Source organism: Musca domestica, unplaced genomic scaffold (assembly GCF_030504385.1).
Source record: "Musca domestica strain aabys unplaced genomic scaffold, Musca_domestica.polishedcontigs.V.1.1 90, whole genome shotgun sequence".
Classification (NCBI taxonomy): domain Eukaryota; kingdom Metazoa; phylum Arthropoda; class Insecta; order Diptera; family Muscidae; genus Musca; species Musca domestica.
In genome coordinates this window covers 957,058-977,332 of record NW_026712436.1, presented here as the reverse complement: position 1 = coordinate 977,332, position 20,275 = coordinate 957,058, and the positions used below count along the sequence as shown (strand labels likewise).

The 20,275-nt window shown below is 38.6% G+C and overlaps 1 protein-coding gene across 8 annotated transcripts in view; it reads right to left on the bottom strand.

Annotated features, from left to right (window-relative positions):
• The window catches only part of LOC131800381 (uncharacterized), a 117,047-nt gene that overhangs the window by 64,545 nt on the left and 32,227 nt on the right, over nucleotides 1-20,275 (bottom strand). For 7 of the 8 annotated variants that reach the window (XM_059131934.1, XM_059131933.1, XM_059131935.1 and 4 more), the window contains exon 2: nucleotides 5,070-6,270. In XM_059131934.1, coding sequence (XP_058987917.1) covers nucleotides 5,070-6,270 — 1,201 coding nt within the window. Of the gene's footprint in view, nucleotides 1-5,069; nucleotides 6,271-15,650; nucleotides 15,909-20,275 lie in introns of those variants that run through there. The other variant, XM_020035229.2, reaches the window with a different exon arrangement.

The window sequence follows — 20,275 nt, the reverse complement described above, 5'->3', positions numbered from 1 at the left end:
TTATAGACCCACTGAGAGGAGTCTTTATAGACAAACTGAGGGGAATCTTAATAGACGAGCGGAAGTCTGATCTCTATAGACCAGCTGAATGGAGTCTGGTCTCTATAGAAAACTGAAGGGAGACCTGTTTATAAAGACTTCCCTCACCTATAGTCCGGTCCTTATATACAGGGTAAGATGCAAAAACTGCAACCAACTTCAGACTATTGTCATTTCTAAGCCACTCATCCGACAGCTGTTAAGATTATTCCAGTGACAGCTCATTATACTGTTTACAAGCGTACAAAAGCATTTTGGTGAGAATTTTCCAAAACAAGAGGTATTCCTGATGGAATCCAAGCGTGATAGTGTGATTTCTTCTGATAGTTGGTTGGAAAACCACAAGTGGCTATCGTTAGAACACTCCAGCATTTAAATGTGAATAAATCTTTTGTGTTTCATACCATCGCTCGTTATCGTGATACTGGCAGCGTAGTCCGACATCAAGGCAGTGGACGAAAGAAAACAGCAACATCAGCAGAAATTGTTCGAAAAATAAAGAAGGGACTTGATCGAAACCCCCGTCGCAGTGACCGAAAAATGGCTCGTGAGTTGAACATATCGCAATATTCCATTCGACAAATATCAAAAAAAGAGCTCGGGGTAAAGCCATTGAAATTCTGAAAAGGTGCAAGAACTTACACCGCAACAGAAAGAAATTAGACTAAAAAGAGGTCAAGTGTTGCTCCGCTTGGCCGAAAGTGGTGAACTGCCAAATTCGGCTTTCTCCGATAAGAAAACATTCGTGGTTCAGCAGTTTGTACACAAACAAAATGATCGTGTTTCCACTTGCCAAAGAGGTCAGCTGACAATGTGCACCTTCGTCGGTTGGCCACCAGAACTCAAGTGCCGGCCATGATGATTGTATGGGCCAGCATAGCAGCCGATGGTCGCTCTCCGCTCGTATTAATCGACCGTGGCATCAGAATAAATGCCGAATATTATCGCGAAAATATTCTGGAGGGTGTATTAAAGCCTTGGGCACGCAAACATTTTGGCCGCAGACCTTGGACATTCCAACAGGACTCTGAAGCACGGACCACCCATGAACGGTTACAAACTGTGGTTCCTCGCTTCATTTCCAGCGCACAATGGTCACCAAAATCTCCGGATACCAATCCGTTGGACTGTTGTGTCTGGAGTATTTTGGAAAGCAAGGTTGGCACTAAAAAATACCAAAGTGTCGATCACCTCAAGCGCTTCGCCGGAAATGGGCCAAAATACCGCAGAGCAATATTCGGGTAGCATGTGACGGTTTCATTGACCGTTTGAAGGCCAATATTTCGTGCCTAAGGTGACCAATTCGAACAAATCTAAATTTATTCTAAAATTTGAAGCTATTTCCGACATTTTTGGTTATCATTCAATCAAATTAAAAACAAAAATGTAAAAATTATGGCGTTGGACTTTGTTGCAGTTTTTTATCCCACCCTGTAGACCAGCTAAAGTCTTCTGCTCTCTGTAGACCAGTTGAAGTCTTCTGATATTTGTAGATCCGCTTAAGTCTGGTATCCATACACCAGCTGCAGGGAGTATGGTCTCTCTATAAACCATCTGAAGGGAGTCTGGTCTCTATAGAGCTTCTGAAAGGAGTCTGGCTCCTATGGGTCAGAAGAAGTCTGATCTTTATAAACATTTGCGGAAGTCTGGCCTTTATATAGACCAGTTAAAGGCTCCAGTTTTTATCCAGGCCAGCTGAAGGCCTCAATCTTTATTTAGGACAGCTGAAGACGTCTGTCTTTATATAGGCCAGCTGAAGGTCCCAGGCTTTATAAAGATCAGCTGAAGTCTGGTCTTTATGTAGACCTTTTTAAGCTGGTCTCTAGAAACTGCCTTAAACTGGCCTATAGGAAGTCTATAGTCTAGAGAAGTTTGTTTGAGTGATTTGAAGTTCTATATTTTAAAAGACCAGTCATTTCCTTTAAAATTCATCTTAACCAAACCCCCCAATGATTTCAATTTCCATACTTCCAAACTATAAGCAGTTTTCCTAGCAACTTGCCACAAACAAATACAACTTAACGCCACATGTTGTTGTAAAACAGGTGTAAAAACTGTCAAAAATAACATGTTGCCATATAAAGTTGTTCACAAACTTTTTACCTATTTCCCCCCGGCTTCCATCCCCATGTGGCCAATCAACAGCTTTGAATGAATTTGCCAGGCTGCACACAGAACATTGACGCCTTGACCATTTATTCTCACTAATTTATTTGTCGTTCATGCCGAGACGGAATTTGAAAATTACAACTTTCATTTGGAGATGCAAAAAGAGAAAAAAAAGAAAATATTTTCCCTCGGCATCAGGAAAATGCTTCTATGCATTTGGAAAATGTATTTTTCATTGGGCAATGCAAAAGTCATACCGAGACTGAGTTTCCAGCATGGACTTGAGGCTGAGAAAAAGTGGGAAAAAGAAAAACAAACAATGTAAAACTGGCAACTATTGCAAAACTTTTGATTGTATACACCTCCCCTCCCTCCCTACCCCGCCCCCCTCCAGCAACAATCAAATGGAAGAAAATCAAAGTGATGGCAAACAAACATACAACCATTTCCTGTAAAAGGAAAAAAACCCACTAACACATAGACGATTTCAACACGGACCACAAACCTACACGCACACACCCACATTCTTTTCATTCATATCTCGAGAAATAAAACGGAGATAACAAAGATTCCTTTGCCACATTTGTGTCTGGTCTTTGAGGGAGGGAAAGTGTCGTCGGCATTCTCGCCAAGCAATAGGCCAACAGGTTAAATCAACAGAACAGCATAGAATGTGTTATCGTCGAACCGACTGACTGACTGACTGCCTCATTGTCTCAGTGGTTATTTTCTTGTGGTGAACTGACTATCAGATTCCATCCATGTAATTCATGGCATTCTTGACACAGAGAAAGAGATAAAACAAAAACCACAAGGAAGTAAAGATCCCATTGAAAATCCACCAAAAAGCCTAGATGTGGCTAAAAAATAACCACACACACAGGCAAGCACACAACTACACATGGTTAACATAATAGACTCTTTTCTCGGATAAATAGTTATCAAAATTATGTTTATTTAACACACACACACACAAATACAGATGGATACAAAATGTAACCACATTGCATAGAAATCTGGACGAGAGTACAAGTGAAATTTGCCTGAATATGGCCTCAGGATGAGAAGAGGCAGAGGAAGTTAATTAATCCACAAGACAAATTTCCGGAAAAGCGACACAGAGAAAGTTGCTTGAAAATACATATTGTTAAGGGGTCCAGAATATTTAAAAAGTGAGGGATTTTGCCAAAATTGACCTAAAAAGGTTCATATTCTTTAAAATGAGGGAACATTTGATAAATTACTCAACATTTTAAAATCATAATTCATAGGACACCAGAATAAGCTCGAGTCTTTATGCAGCCCTCGTCATAGACGAACTGAAATTGATACTTGAAAGACGAGTTAAAGGGCGCCTTTATAGACGAAGCGAAATCAAGCCTATAGACGAGGCGTAGACCTTCTTCACAGACGAAACAAAAGACGACCCGAATGTTATCTTTATCTATAGATGAACTGAAGTTATTCTTAATAGACGTTTCTATAGACGAACAGGAGGTCGTCTTCATAGACAAGCCGAATGAAGGTCGTCTTTATAGACTAGCCGAATGAAGGTCGTCTTTACAGACGAGCCGAATGAAGGTCGTCTTTACAGACGAGCCGAAGGTCGTATTTATAGACGAGCCGAAATTCGTCTTTATAGACGAGCCGAAGGTCGCCTTTATAGACGAGCCGAAGGTCGCCTTTATAAAAGTTGAAGCTGAAGGCGGTCTCTATAGACCAGCTAAAGGCCGTGTCTCTATAGACCAGGTGAAAGGCCGTGTCTCTATAGACCAGCTGAAGGCCGTGTCTCTATAGACCAGCTGAAGGCCGTGTCTCTATAGACCAGCTGAAGGCCGTGTCTCTATAGACCAGCTGAAGGCCGTGTCTCTATAGACCAGCTGAAGGCCGTATCTCTATAGACGATCGAGGGTATACAGACGAGATGATGTCGATCGAATCTATATATAGACGAGCTGAAGTCGATGGGCGAAGCGAAGACCTTATCGAGGTCTTCTACAGCTTTGAAAACCTTCTCTATAACTTTCATAACAGAGAGGACCTTCTCGAGATCTTCTATAACAGAGAAGACCTTCTCGATATATTCTATAGCATACAAGACTTTCTAGAGGTCTTCTATAGCAGATAATATCTTCTCAATGGCTTCTATAGCGGAAAATACCTTCCTGAGGCTTTTTATAGCCGAGAAGAACTTCTCGAGGCCTTCTGTAGCAGAGATGACCTTCTCGAGGCCTTTTATAGCATAGAAGACCTTATCGAGGTCTTCAACAGCAGTGACAAACTTTTCGATATCTTCTATAACAAAAAAGACCTTTTCGAGGTTTTCTATAACAGAGCCCTTCATTACGTCTTTCCTTCTATAGGTGAGAAGACCCTCAAAAATGACCTTCTCTTCAATGGGAGAAGACCCTAAAAATGCCTTATCTTCTATGGGAGAGAAGGCCGTCAAAAGACCTTCTCTTTTATGGAGGAGAAGACCCCGTAGAGGCCTTCTCTTCTATGGGGGAGAAGGCCCCGTAGAGGCCTTCTCTTCTATGGGGGAGAAGACCCTGTAGAGGCCTTCTCTTCTATGGGGGAGAAGACCCCGTAGAAGCCTTTTCTTCTATGGGGGAGAAGGCCCCGTAGAGGCCTTCTCTATTATGGGAGAGAAGAAATTAAGTCGATCGAGTCGAGCTGAAGGCCATCTTTATTGACGAAACGTAGTTTCGATCCCTTTTACCCCAAAAGTGACATTTATGTCAAATTTTAAAATTATCGCTCTACTTTTTCGTATTAGTACCTTTAGCACTATTTTTGATGGCTCTCTACACCTTCCTACCATAACAATAGTGGTAATGCAACCCAACAGTATAACTTTGGATAATTGTGGATACATTTTGGGTATTTTTTTAATTTTTTGGAACATAATTGTCCTCACTTACCTTGAACTCAACAATCTCTCCGCTTCGTAGGCGGTCATATCATCCGGCAGACTATCTTCTCGACCAATTGATTCGGTTGTCTCCACGGGTTCCTGGACCAAGGGCTTTATTTTTTCTTCCACATAGAAGTCGTCAACAAAGTCGGCATCTCCTTCAATGGTGCGCATTAGATCTTCCTCATCTTCACCCGCACTGGTATCGGCATATTCCAGATCTTGCAAATCCAGGGAATTTATATTATTTACTGTGGCCGCAGCTGTTGCTGGGGGTGGTCGTTCCGGCAATGCCGGTATATCATTGGCCTCATCCAGTGACGCAATGGGGGCCACACCTTTGGCAATTGAGGATATCGACCGTGAATTGGATGAAGAATTGGCATTGGTACTGCCACCCGACAGGGGCGGTGACATGGGTGGCGTGGATTTAACACTTATCTCAGAGCTACGACGACGTATGGGTGAAACAATGCCCACAGGTGGTGATGTGGCTGTTTTAATGGGTGAACCCATCAAAGAATTGGGTCCCGAATTTGATTTGGTCGGGGACATAACAGCCGGACGTTCCTTTTCCTTGCCACCGTAAAATATTTCCGCCGTTCCAGACACTGTCTCTGTCTTGATAATGGCATACACGGTTGAGGTCTCCTGGGCAAAGCCATTGGCATGGAATTTCTTATGCATATCTGTGACTTTGGCTGCCGTATCGTAAAGTTCCGATTCACCAAATACTTCACGGGACTCACTGCCATCGGGTTTCAGACGATAGCCGACATCGACATAGTTCAGGCTCGGTGTCTCAGCTTCATCCAGATCTTCAATGGTATATGTCTCATCATCGCCGGCATTTGTATCGGAGTTCATGGACTTTGGCATTTTGGTGGTGGTGGTGGGACTTTGTTGTTGCCCACGATTTATTTGTTGCTTTGGACTATCATATTCATAGGCCGGCCTAAGCTTGGCCTTAATTTCGGGAGAAGGTTCATTGAAACCTCCCTCGTCAAAACTCGTTGTCGATGAAACAATGCTGGCTGGTCGCGATCCCAACCCCGCTGCCGGCATGTTCAGTGAAATACTGGAGATACGTTTGGATGCCGACGCCGACGACGATGATGAACGTTGTGGCGAGGTTATGTGATTTGGGGTGCTGGAATTGTCGGTAACATCGTTGTTGGTATTCTGGCGTTCCAATTTATTAGAGCGTCCTGGAAAGACAAAGAATGTAGAATAAATTATTAATAATTTGATTTTATAGGGGGTTTATAGGATAAACCACTTAAGAGTGACCTTCAATTCTTGAAAAGTAGAGAACCACAGAAGGTCTTCTATTTAAGACATTTTCGAGGTCTTCTACAGCAGTAAAGACTTTCACGAAGCTTTCTATAGCAGAGAAGACCTTTTCGAGGTCTTCTATAGCACACAAGACCTTTTCGAGGTCTTCTATTGCAGAGAAGACCTTCTCGAGATATTCTATAGCAGAGAACTTCTTCTTGAGGTCTTCTATAGGAGAGATGCCCTTCTCGAGGTCGTCTATAGCAAAAAAGTCCTTCTCAAGGTCTTCTATAACAGAGAAGACCTTCTCGTGGTCTTCTATAGCAGAGAAGACCTTATCGAGGTCTTTTACATCAGTGAAAACCATCTCAAAGTCTTTTACAGCGAAGAAGACCTTCACGAGGTCTTCTATAGCAGAGAAGACCTTTTCGAAGTCTTCTATAACAGAAAAGTCCTTCTCGAGATCTTTTAAAGCGAGAGACATTCTCGATATCTTCTATAGCGAGAAGACTTTTTCGAGGTCTTCTGTAACGAGAAGACCTTGTCGAGGTCTTCCATAGCAGAGATGACCCTCTCGTGGTCTTCTATAGCAGAGAAGACCTTATCGATGTTTTCTATAGCTGAGAAGACCTCATCGGAGTCTTTTACAGCAGAGAAGACTTTTTCGAGATCTTATATAGCAGAGAAGACCATTTCGAGGTCTTCTATAGCAGAGAAGACCTTCTGAAAGTCCTTCCATAGAAGAGAAGACCTTCTAGAGGGCTTCCATAGCAAAGATACCTTCAATAAGTCTTTCCTTCCATAGGTGAGAAGACCGTCATCAAGACTCTTCCTTTATACGTGAGAGTCTTCCTTTCCATAAACGAGAAGGTCTCTTGAGGCTTTCTCTTCTATGGGGCAGAAGAATCCTTAGAGACCTTCCCTTCTGTGGATTAAGGATTTCAAGAGACCCTCTCTTCTATGGAAGAGAAGAATCTCAAGAGGCCCTCTCTTCTGCAGAAGAAGATCAGACACTTTCTCTTCTATGGGACAAAAGAAGCAAATAAGAAGAACATCAAAGACCTCATCTTCCATGGAAGAGAAGAATCTCATAAGCATTTTCTGCTATGGGAGAGAAGAATCTCAGTGGTATTCTCTCATATGGGAGAAAATAATCTCAGAGACATTCTCTCCAATGGGAGAAGAGAGCTTCAAACACCCTTCTCTTCACCAAGAGAGAATACCTTATTGAGGCCATCTCTTCCATGGTAGGGAGACCTTCAAGAGAAATGTTCTTCTGTATGTGAGAAGGCCTCCAATATGCCTTCTCTTCTATAGTAAAGATCAGCCTCAGGAGATCTTCTCTATATAGAATAGAAGACCTTCACGACATCGTCAGCAGAATCAAAGGAAATTTAAAGGACATTCATAGGTTTGAAGGCCTTTAAGATGTCTATTGGTTTTAAGGACCAACTAGGATTGTTCCACAGATTTAGAGAACTCTTAGAAGGTCTTTTACAAAGACCTTAAATGGTAAAGACCAGACAAAATGCATTTTGAGCAAATGGTTTGTGTCTGCAATACATGGAGTAACAGCTCATGGCAAAGACATGTTAATATAAAAACCACAATTTCCGAAACGGATAACAAATAAAAATTTGAAAAATCCAAAATTTTGGCTGCAATATTCTATTCCATAGACCTTTCCGAAAATTTGCATATTGCCTTAGCGGTTTAAATCAGTTAACATTGGTAACTATGTTGTTATGATATCGTAACAACAGAGGTATTTTCACAGGGTTACCTTATCTTAACTCTGTCTTGTCCTATCTTTGTCTTTTAAATAATAGAATAACTTTAAAAGGTTTTTATGAAGCTCCAAATAATTTTTTCAGTGCATTATTTTCAAAACAATTTTGAGAGTCACTTATCAAATTTTTTTGCAATTGTCATTTTCTATTTCAAATTTTTCAGCTCCAAACTTTCAATTTTTCTTCATTCCAAAAATTGGAAAAAAATTATTTTCAATAGAAATTGTGTGCGAAAAAAAAACATGGAATTCGAACGATTGCCGCAGGACTTTCTCTTTCTTTTGGATGTTTGTAAATCGCCGGAGCAAGTATTTTCACACGACTCGAGGGAATTGCAATTGACTCGCATGTGGTTGGACTATCTGAGCACGTATGAGGCGGAGAGTGTTCTGGAAATGCGTCGGGTTAATGTTTATATGAGTCACCTGTGTGCCGCCTTGGTGGAGGGGAAGCTATATGGACCATTTGTCAGGGAACCGCCCAGCGAGGGAAAATTACCGAGTGTTGATTTCCACGAAGTGTTGGTAACGGACGCTGCTGAGCCAAATTCCCAATGTCAGACAATGTTGGCTGCAGCAGATAATACCGTTATGGATGATATTTCGGATAGTGGTGTTGTTTGCGGTCAGGAGCAAACTCCAGAATTTTCTCATTGCGAAAATTACAGAGTTGGGGATATAAATTCAAGAAATCAAGAAACAATTCCCCATATTTCTCATTGTCCCAGCAACAGCTTTAGAGATAGAAATTCTCCAGGTACCAAAAAGGGACTTCAGTTTTTTTTTTTTTTTTTTGATTTTTACAAATTTGTAAAATATTTTAATATTTTCTCCATTATTATTTTCGAAAGCAATAGAATCCCAAGGTCACATAACAGTGGGCTCCACAAGTCTGTACTACAACGTCACCACAGGTGGTGGTAGTAATGTCCGGAGATGTCAGTGTCCTCCCAAACCCTGTCAATGTCAAGTTGGCAATGTCCACGATGCATGCATTTGTAATGTTCGACCCAGTGCCGGATTGGATAGGGCGATACCACACAAGATGGAACGTCTCCAGGATAATTCTTTTAACAATTATTTAATGAATGATTTAAATCTACCACCGGAACTGTGTAAGAATTTCAGTGCCAATCTTAGCTCCTTTATCGATCTTTGCAAAGGCGGAGGTGGCGTCACAGGTGACAAATCAAACCAACCCCTCGGCGACTCGCCGTTACCACAAATTACCGCATTGACCAAATTTCTACCCAAACCTTCGGCAGAGAACTTGAAATCTAATGCCTCACCTGAAAATAACAGCGAGGCAACGGAAGATAAAGAAGAACTGCGTAAAGATATTTTGGAACTCTTGGAGGCCATATCCGCCGAACTGCGTGGTGAGGTGGAACCTGGTTGCAGTCCTTATTTAGAACGTGAATTAGCGCGTTACAATAACTTTCTAATGTCTCGTCCGAATGAGGCGGAAGAATTGCGAACATTACAGTCGGATAGAAAGTTACGCTTTTCTCTGTTATTGGGTCTACAAAGTACTCTGGTGAAATTGTTAAGTGATTTTACACGTCCGAAATAAAGCATTTGCACAATAACAATTCTTTATAACAGAATTGGAAGGGAGTGGGGGAAGATTAAAGTTAAAAACTAATCTTTACGAAAATGTTTGAAGATATAAAGGGATATCAAATGAGGACAAATCTTTTTTAAAGCAACAATCGTGAATTTTTGAAAAAAAATCTCAGGATTAAAGAGGATTCTTAAGACTATATTTCAAGGAATAATTGAGGATTTTTAATATTTTTATACCCTCTGCCATAGCCAGATACCTAGGGACTAAACCCATTATTTCGACTAGGCACGTATTGGCCGTAACAAATGAGATATACCCTATCTCATTTGATACGGCCGTGTTAGACCCTAGGTATTTTGGAACCAAATACATTTCAGGACATTTGGAGTCGATCTAGCGATGTGTGTCCGTCCGTCAGCTCGTCTGGCTGGTGGTCCGCACGATAACTCTTGAAGAGAGTATCGGATTTGGCGCAATCTTGGTACATCATAATATAATTGTAAAACTTAGATCAAGTTCGGAGATGAGTAATATCGGTCCACTCCTGGTACTTGGGGGAGTTACCAAAGGTCGAAATTTCCAAAGAAAATATTTTACTGCACAAAAAGAGAAAACATATTCCGATTTTGCTCCAACTTTGCAAATCCTATCGGTGCTAGATCAGGTGCCAAAACGGACAAAATCGGTGCACTCCATCATGCACCCCCCCAAGGGTCAAATTTTTGAATAATTATAACTCTTATAAAATGTGATGTAATAGTCCGATTGTCTTCAAAATACACAAAACACAATAGTTGTATTAACCCAATGTCTGATGGGAAAATGGTATATATCGGTCCACTCCTTCTGGTACCTCCCCCACAAAGGGTCAAAATTTAAAATATCCATAAAGCTCATAACTCGAAATTAACATTCGATTCCATTCAGACTTGGTACATCTCAATATTTACATAAACCCGAAATCTGCTATAAAGATGGCAGAGATCGCACCAATTTTTCTGGTACCTCCCCCACAAAGGATCAAATTTTTGAATAACCAAAACTATTCTAAAATCCGAAATAAGCATCCGGCTGTCGTCATATTTTACACATCCCATTTTTTCTACTAAGACAAGATATGCTCTGAAGATGGGATATATCGGTCCCCTTCTTCTGGTACCTCCCCCACAAAGGGTCAAAATTTTGAATTTTTGAAGCTTCTAAACATTCGATTCCATTCAGCCTTTGTACATCTCAATATTTCCATCAACCCAAAATCTGCTATAGAGATGGTAGAGGTCGGACCCTTCCTTCTGCTACCTCCCCAAAAAGGGTCGAATTTTTGAATAACCAAAACTATTTTAAAATCCGCAATAAGCATACGATTCTCTGTAAAATAACACAAACCCCAATATTTTTATTAACCCAAGGTCTGGTGTGACAAATTGAATATATCGGTCCACTCCTTCTGTTACCTAACCTACAAAGGGTCAAAAATTTGAATATCCATGAAGCTTCTAAACGCGAAATTAACATTCGATTCCACTCAGCATTTGTACATCTCAATATTTCCATCACCACAAGGTCTGTTATAAAGATGGTAGAGATAGGTCCTTTTCTTCTGGCACTTCCCCCACACAGGGTTCAAGATTTTGAATAACAAAACGCTCAACGAAAGCGTAATAAGCTTACAGCTCTCTGCAAATTTCACACAAACAAACATTTTTCCTAACGCAAGATCTATTGTGAAGATGATATATATCTGCCAACCCCTTTTGGTACCTCACCCTCGAAACAAGTCAGCGATTCTTTACAACTTGATATATATTAATATTTCTCTCAACCAGAAACCTTCGATGAATGTGGAATTTATGATTTCGCATTAAATTGGACATAAATGTTCGATTTTCTGTAATTTTGCCCATACCATACCGGGACCTATTCCATAGAGGGTCAACAATTTGAATAATTATAAATGATGTCAAAATATATTTAAATAATCGAAAATTGGCCGAGGATATACATCTGCCGGCAAAACCGACTAATGATATTCAAATTATTTTTTTCTCTTTCATCAACTCTATGTCGTACTAGCAACATATAAATATATTTGTTCCCAATTCTTATCGTTCTATTTTTAGCCAGAAACTTAGCAGAAAAATGTTTGCGGGAAAGAAAGAAAAAACTATTTTTAAAATCTTTGCCAAATTTTTCCCTCCAAATGTCATGGAAAGAATGATTGGAATAAATTTATTTTATTGTGTTCTATTTTTATATATATGTTGTTAAATAGTCAAGAGTTTTTGCTGACCTAAACTATATTTAAGTAAAAATTATATTTTTATATTTTTTTAATAAAATCTGAGATTTTGGGCTGTTCGGAGAGGGAAAGAAACATATAAACATGTAAAAAAAAAAGATTTTTGTTTTGTCATAGAAGTTATTTTTAAAATAACTTCTGGGTAGAATATCCCAGATAAAAAAGGAAACTGATGAGGATTGGTGGCTCTTCCCTGCCTTACCCCCTGGTAAACATTACCATCATCCTCCACTAATAAACAAATGTTGTTTTTATAAAAACAACAATAATGGGATTAAGCCGGACCATTTGCAACAACAAAATACTATGGTATCCCGAACAAACAGGCCAACACTGTTCTGTAAAAAATAAAAATAATAGTTAATAAATATAACATACTATTCCTTAGAGACATATACAATACTTTCACCTCAAGTATTTTCAACAAAATATGATATTTTTTAGTGTTTTTTAATATTTTGAAAACTAATAAAATAATAATTGCTACTTAGTTCTATGCTCACAAGCCATATAAACACAAAAAATGTTTTAAATATTTTCAATTGACAAATTGTCATTACCAAGGCGTAACATTTAAAACTTATACTTATAGTCTCTTAAATGGGGCAAACGTGCCCACACAGACATACATACACCCAACTAAGATCATTGTCACCCAACTCTACCCAGCAAACATAAATGTTGGGGGGTTTGGGACACAGATCAGTTTGAAGGTAGCAACAAAACAATTTAAAAAGTATTAGTCAGTAATGCCGACAAATATATATATATTTTGACTTCTGTTTTGATTATTCAACTTGTTGACCCTCTATGGTGTAGGTTCCGAAGTAATGGCAAATATTGTCAATTTCGTATCGGACCAAAATAAATATTGCGACGTGCCAGGTGTAGGCTATATTGGTTACTTCCTTCACTTAATATGAGAAAAGGTTGAAATGTGCGTGAGCTACTACATGGGTGAGACGAAAAAACTACAGCCACCTTCAGAATGATGTCATTCCTAAGCCACTCGTCCGACAGCTCTTAAAATTATTCCAGTGACAGCTCATTATATTGTTTACAAGCTTAAAAAGCATTTTGGTGAGAATTTTCCAGAAAAAAAATTATTCGTGATGGAATTCAAGCGTGGTAGTGTGATTTCTTTATATATGGCTGGAAAACCACAAGTGGCTATCGTTAGAGCACTCCAGCATTAAAATGTGAATAAATCTTTTGTGTCTTGTTCCATCGCTCGTTACCGTAATACTGGCAGCGTAGCCCGACGTTAAGGTAGTGGACGGAAGAAAACAGCAACATCTGCAGAAATGGTTCGAAAAGAAAAGAAGCGACTTGATAGAAACCCGCGTCGCAGTGACCGAAAAATGGCTCATGAGCTGAACATATCGCAATATTCCATTCGGAAAATATTGAAAAATGAGCTCGGGGTAAAGCCATTGAAATTCCAAAAAGTGCAAAAACTTAAAAACAAGAAAATAGACTCAAAACAGATACAGAGCTGCTTCGCTTGACCGAAAGTGGTGAATTGCCGAATTTAGGTTTCTCCGAAAAGAAAACATTCATTGTCTAGCAGTTTGTAAAGAAACAAAATTATCATGTTTACTTGCCAAAGAGGTCAGCTGAAAATATGCACCAGAACTCAAGCGCCGGTCATGGTGATGGTGTAGGCCGCCATAACAGCCGACGGTAACTCTCCGCTCGTATTAATCGACCGTGGCATCACAACAAATGCCGAATATTATCGCGAAAATATTCTGGAAGGTGTATTAAAGCCTTGGGCACGCAAACATTTTGGCCGCAGACCTTAGACATTCCAACAGGACTCAGCACCATCGCACTCAGCCAGTGCCACCCAAGAATGGTTACAAAATGAGGTTCGTCGATTCATTCCCAGCACACAGTGGTCACCAAAATCTCCGAATACCAATCCGTAGGACTATTGTGACTGGAGTATTTTGGAAAGCAACGTTGGGTCCTGTAGTGGACCTGAATTACTTCATTTTCACACTACATCTAATACAGATAAAAATATAAGTAAAAATTTAACATTTATGTCCAATTTAATGCGAAATCATAAATTCCATATTCATCTCAGGTTTATTTCGCATTCTTTGAGCGTTTTGTTTTTTAAAATCTTGAACCCTTTGTGGTGGAGGTACCAGAAGGAATGGTCCGATCTCTACCATTTTTATAACAGATTTTGTGTTGATGGAAATATTGAGATGTGCCAAGTCTGAATGGAATCGGATTATGAGCTTCAGGCATATTCAAAATGTTGACCCGTTGTGGGGGAGGTACCAGAAGGAGTGGACCGATATATCCCATCTTCACAGCAGATCTTGTGTTAGTTGAAATAATGGGATGTGTGAAATATGAAGGCAACCGTATGCTCATTTTGTATTTTATGATCGTTTTGGTTATTGAAAACTTTGAACCTTTGTGGAGAAGGTAACAGAGGGAATGGTCCGATCTCTACCATCTTTATAACAGATATTGAGTTGATGAAAATATTGAGTTGTGCCAAGTTTGAATTAAATCGGATGTTAATTTTGAGTTTGATGAGCTTCATTCAAAATGTTGACCCTTTGTGGGGGAGTTACCCGAAGGAGTGGACCGATATATCCCATCTTCACAGCAGATCTTGTGTTAGTAGAAATAATGGGATATGTGAAATATGAAGAAAACCGGATGCTTATTTCGAATTTTATAATCGTTTTGGTTATTCAAAATTTTGACCCTCAGTGGGGGAGGAGATACCAGAATAAATTCTCCGATCTCTACCGTCTTTATAAGAGATCTTGTATTGATGGAAATAATGAGATTTACCAAGTCTGAATGAAATCGGATATTCAAAATTTTGACCCTTTGTGGGGGAGGTACCAGAAGGAGTGGATCGATATATACCATTTTCACAGCATATCTGTGTTGGAAAAATAATTTGATGTGTGTAATTTGAAGACAATCGAACTCTTACATCATATTTTATAGGAGTTATACTTATTCCAAATTTTGACCCTTTGTGCGGGAGGTACTTGATGGAGTCGACCGATATTGTCCATTTTAGCACCTGATTTAGCACTGATGCAAATATTAGGATTTGCAAAGTTGGAGAAAAAACGAAGTCTCCTTTCTCTTTCTGTTCAGTAAAATATATATTTTTTTACGCGAAGGAGTGGACCGATATTGTCCATCTCCGAACTCGATCTAAGTTTGATGATAATATTACGATGCACCAAGTTTGGATCAAATCGGATACTCCCTTCAAGAGTTATCGTACACACCAGCCAGACAGACGGACGAACGAACATCGCTAGATCTACTCTAAATGTCCTGAAACGGATTTGGTCCGTTATTTCGATGAGGCACGTTTTGACTGTATCAAATAATATATACCCCTCTAGCCATACGACTGAGGGTATATTTATACACGTGCGTTTCATCCTCCCGCCACTTGGTTTGCTGGGTGATGATAGGCGGGTATGGGTTGACAGACTATTGTGTAAGCTTCTATAATTTATCATTAGAATTTTAATTGTTGTGTGTTTAAATGAGATAAAAACAAATATATTTATTTATATATTTTTTTTTCTAATAAAAATGTGTTAATTTCTATATATCTGAAATGAAATAAAAGAAAATACATTTTGTTGCTGATACTAACCTCGACAACTGTTGCAGAAATTCTTTAAACTCAAGCACATGTTGTAGACGGACGACGTTGCTCTGTTTTATGAGTTCTTTTCGATATTTTATGTTTTCTTTTGGATTTAGAGATGCCTTTAGGCGATGTTTCTTTTCATTTGTTTGATTTTATTTTTATGTTCTACTATTGATGTTGTTGTTGTTATTAGCATAAACAATTTTTGAAAACATTTGTAAATTGTTGTTGTAGTTTTTCTATCATTTGTTTACAATTCAATGACATGTTTTTATAATAGCTTTTGTTAAGTTTTGTGACGTTTTTTATTTCTTGTTTTAATATTTCAATGGCACTATGTTTTTTTATTTAAAAATAAAATTAAAGAAAAAAATGTTTAATAAATAAAAAAAACAGTGTCGGCATTTATAATTGATTTTATTTTAATTTTTAATATTACACCAGATATGAGCACTTGCCATACCGTTCCAATATGAAGGATATAAATGTCAAATGAAAAATGTTAGAGAGGAAATATTTTGCATTTCACCTTTTCATAAAGCAAGAATCCAGCCATGGATGTTATTTTCGAATATTGGATTTAAAATAAAAAAATATAAAAAAATAATTTGGATTAGAGTTCTTCTTTTCGCTGTTGCAAAAGTGTCAGGCCTTATCCCTTTATTATTGTTTTTATAAAAACAACGTTTGTTTATTAGTGTAGAACGATGGTAATGTTTACCAGGTGGTAAGGCAGGGAATACCTAGGTGTCGGAAAGAGCCACCAATCCTCTTCAGTTCCCTTGTATTTTGTCTAGGATATTCTCCCCAGAAGTTATTTTAAAAATAACTTCTATGACAAAAAAACATTTTTTTACCCAAGTGACGAGATCGTGAGCTCAATAGAAGAGGAACCAAAGAATTAAATAAAACTAAAATTTTTTTGGAAAGTCTTCTAAATCTTACAACCGCACTTATAAACATTTACATCTTTCTCCACTTGTTATGATTTCGTTCAACCTGAACGAAGTAGCATAACCATGTAAGTTGGTTTTGTCTGTTACAACAAAAACTCCTTCGTCAACCGTGCCTTGTCTATTAATAGAACAGTGTTGGCTTGTTTGTTCGGGATACCGTACCGTTCTTCTTTTCGATTTCAATTCGAATCGATATAGAGATACTGACTATTAAGTTTTAATTACACTGTACAACATAAAGAATAATTTAAGAAAAAATCCAATCTAATTAGAAGACACGGATATCGGCGTTTAGAAATTTTAGATCGCAAAAAATAGAGGGGCAAACTCTCCCTTCTTCCACAATTTTTGGAAATTAGATTACGATTTCATGAAACCATTACATTTATGCTTTCGACGTCAAGCGTATAAGCCAAGGGACATTTTTGGTTAATAACGGCTCGAACATTTCATACCCCCACCATTTTGAAGAAACTTAAAAATTAAAAAAAAACAAGCAAAAAAGCAGGTAAGTTCAGACAGGCCAAGCTTTTAATACCCTCCAACATTGGGAAGGAACTTCAAAATTTATAAATACGAAATTTGTTACAATTCCGGTGGTGATAATGTCGCAAAATCATTAAAATACCGGGTATGGGGATCACATGGGGGCTCTACGAAGTCTTGGGCCGACAAAAGACATTTTTTGCCTTGGGTTTTAGTACCCATTAAGACCTTCCAATATGAAATTTGAAACGATTCCGGTGAATAATGTTGCTGAAATCATCAAAATACCGGCAATTGGGGGTACCGTTATATGGGGGCTATACGAAGACGTGAACCTGCATACAAAATTTTTTGTCATAGGCTGTAGTACCCACTACGAACATTAAATACGAACGCTGAAATCATTCCGATAAATACAAGGTGAAGTAAAAAGAACTGCAACAAAGTCGAACGACATAATTTTTACATTTTTTTAAATTTTATTGAATGAAAGCAAAAAATGTCGGAAATACCATCAAATTTTAGAATAACTTTAGATTTGTTCCTATTGGTTACATTTGGCACGAATTATGGCCTTCAAATGGACAATGAAACCGTCACACGCTGTCCGAATGTTGCTCTGCGGTTTTTTTGCCCATTCCCGGCGAAGCGCTTGCTTGAGGTGATCGACACTTTGGTATTTTTTAAGTGCCAACCTTGCTTTCCAAAGTACTCCAGACACAATAGTCCAACGGATTGGTATCCGGAGATTTTGGTGGCTATTGTGCGCTGGAAATGAAGCGAGGAACCTCATTTTGTAACCATTCTTCGGTGGCGCATGCTGAGTGTGATGGTGCTGAGTTCTGTTGGAATATCCAAGGTCTGCGGCCAAAATGTTTGTTGTCGAAGTCTTTAATACACTCTAGAGAATATTTTCGCGATAATATTCGGCATTTATTCTGATGCAACAGTTTATTAATACGAGCGGAGAGCGACCATCGGCTGTTATGGCGGCCCACACCATCACCATGGCCGTCGCTTGAGTTCTGGTGGCCAACCGAAGGTGCACATTTTCAGCTGACTTCTTTGGCAAGTGAACTCCATTATTTTGTTTGTTTACAAACTGCTGAATGTTTTCTAATCGGAGAAAACCAAATTCGGCAGTTCACAATTTTCGGCCAAGCGAAGCAACTCTTTAGCTCATTTGAGTCTATTTTCTTTATATTGCGGGGTATGTTCTTGCCTTTTTTTTTTGGAATGTCAATGCCTCATTTTTCAATATTTGCCAAGTGGAATATTGCGATATGTTCAGCTCACGAGCTATTTTTCGGCCACTGCAACACGGGTTTCGATCAAGTCGCTTCTTTACTTTTCGAACCATTTCTGCTGATGTTGCTGTTTTTTCCATCCACTTCCTTGACTTTGGGCTGGTAGCGTAGCCCAGTATTACGGTAACGAGCACATTTAAATGCTGGAGTGCTCTAACGATAGCGACTTGTGGTTTTCCAGCCAAATATAAAGAAATCACACTATCACGCTTGAAGTTCATCACGAATAACTTTTTTTCTGGAAAATTCTCACCATACGTGACTATACGAAGACGTGGACCTGCATACTTTTTTTGTCATAGGCTGTAGTACCTATTACGAAGTTAAATTTTCAAGTTCAAGTACGATATTTGAACTAATTTCAGTTAATAATATCGCTAAAGTCAACAAAATACCGAAAAATGGCATGTATCGTTATATGGGGGCTATACGAAGACGTGGACCTGCATACTTTTTTTTATCATAGGCTGTAGTACCTATTACAAAGTTAAATTTTGAAATAATTCCGGTAAAAAATATCGCTAAAATCATCAGAATACCGAACATTTAGAGGTAACGTTATATGGAAGCTATATGAAAACGTGGACCTACATGGTCCATTTAAGCTGCTGGCAAAGTACCCATGTGTTCGAAATTTTAGCCCTCTATCTCAATTCGTTCTAAAGACAGCGTGATTGTAACAGACAGACAGATGACTTCGCTAAATGGACGGAGAATTTTACGCTGATCAGGAATAAATATATATATACTTTGTTGGGTCTAACATAAGTATTTCTAGGAGTTACAAACGGAATGACAAAGTAAATATTACTATCCATAGTATGGTGGAGGGTATAAAAAATTGGTTATATCTTCTAGTATCTCTCGCAAGGGTAGTCAAACATTTTAAAAAGAGCAAATTCCAAATAAATTTTTGCTAATATAAAATAAATATATATTATTCACAGGGTTCTTAAAGGAGGGTTTTGCCACTTTTATCCGTCTGGTCTAAATATTGGCTGCCGAAAATTCGCCGCACCACAAGTATCTACCATAATCATGCCATTAGTGTTATCCCGGATAACCGAAAATATCTTCCCCAATCCAGAAAACAAATCCCTATGCTCTTTGTCATAAAATCGGAAATTTAATAAATCCAAAATCAATTTTGCAATTAAATGGATGCAGCTTTTAACATTTGTCAATCCTTTGTCCTTTATCGAGATATAATCACATTACGACGGCATGCACCGAAAACTCTTTGGTAACAATAGCTTACGTAATTGTGTTAACACAGCTATTAAGACCAACTTGTCGGCGCACTGTGTGATGGCCATCTGATGATATCTCACACAACGGTATCAGTGGCATACAACTTGTTGCATGTTGTCCGACAATTTACTATAAAAAACACACAAAAAGTTCTCAACAATTTGTCAGTCTGTGCGGGTAGTGCTTGTTTGCTTGCTTGGTTTTCTTTATGCCATAGATACACGTTCACACACTCTCACTACTCACACACACTCAATGCATAACAAATATTTAGCTATTAATTAATTTATGTTTACATAATAAAATATAAATATTTATAGAGTTCAAGGGAGCAGACATTTATTGTTGCAGTAGGAAGTCGAGGTTTTTTTTTATTCTTTTTCGGTTTTATTTTGGGATTTAGCAGCCTCAGATGATTGATGGTTTGGGCAAAGTATTAGGGTGGATGCGGACAGAATGTAGTTTTGTTTTCTGGTTGTATTTGAATTCGCATCATCCACATTTCTTCAGTAGATATGGGTCAATTAGAGCAACTTTTATTTTTTATGCCCTCCACCAAACTATGGAGGGTATATTAGCCTCTTCATTCCGTTTGTAAATCCTCGAAATATTCAGAATAGACCCTACA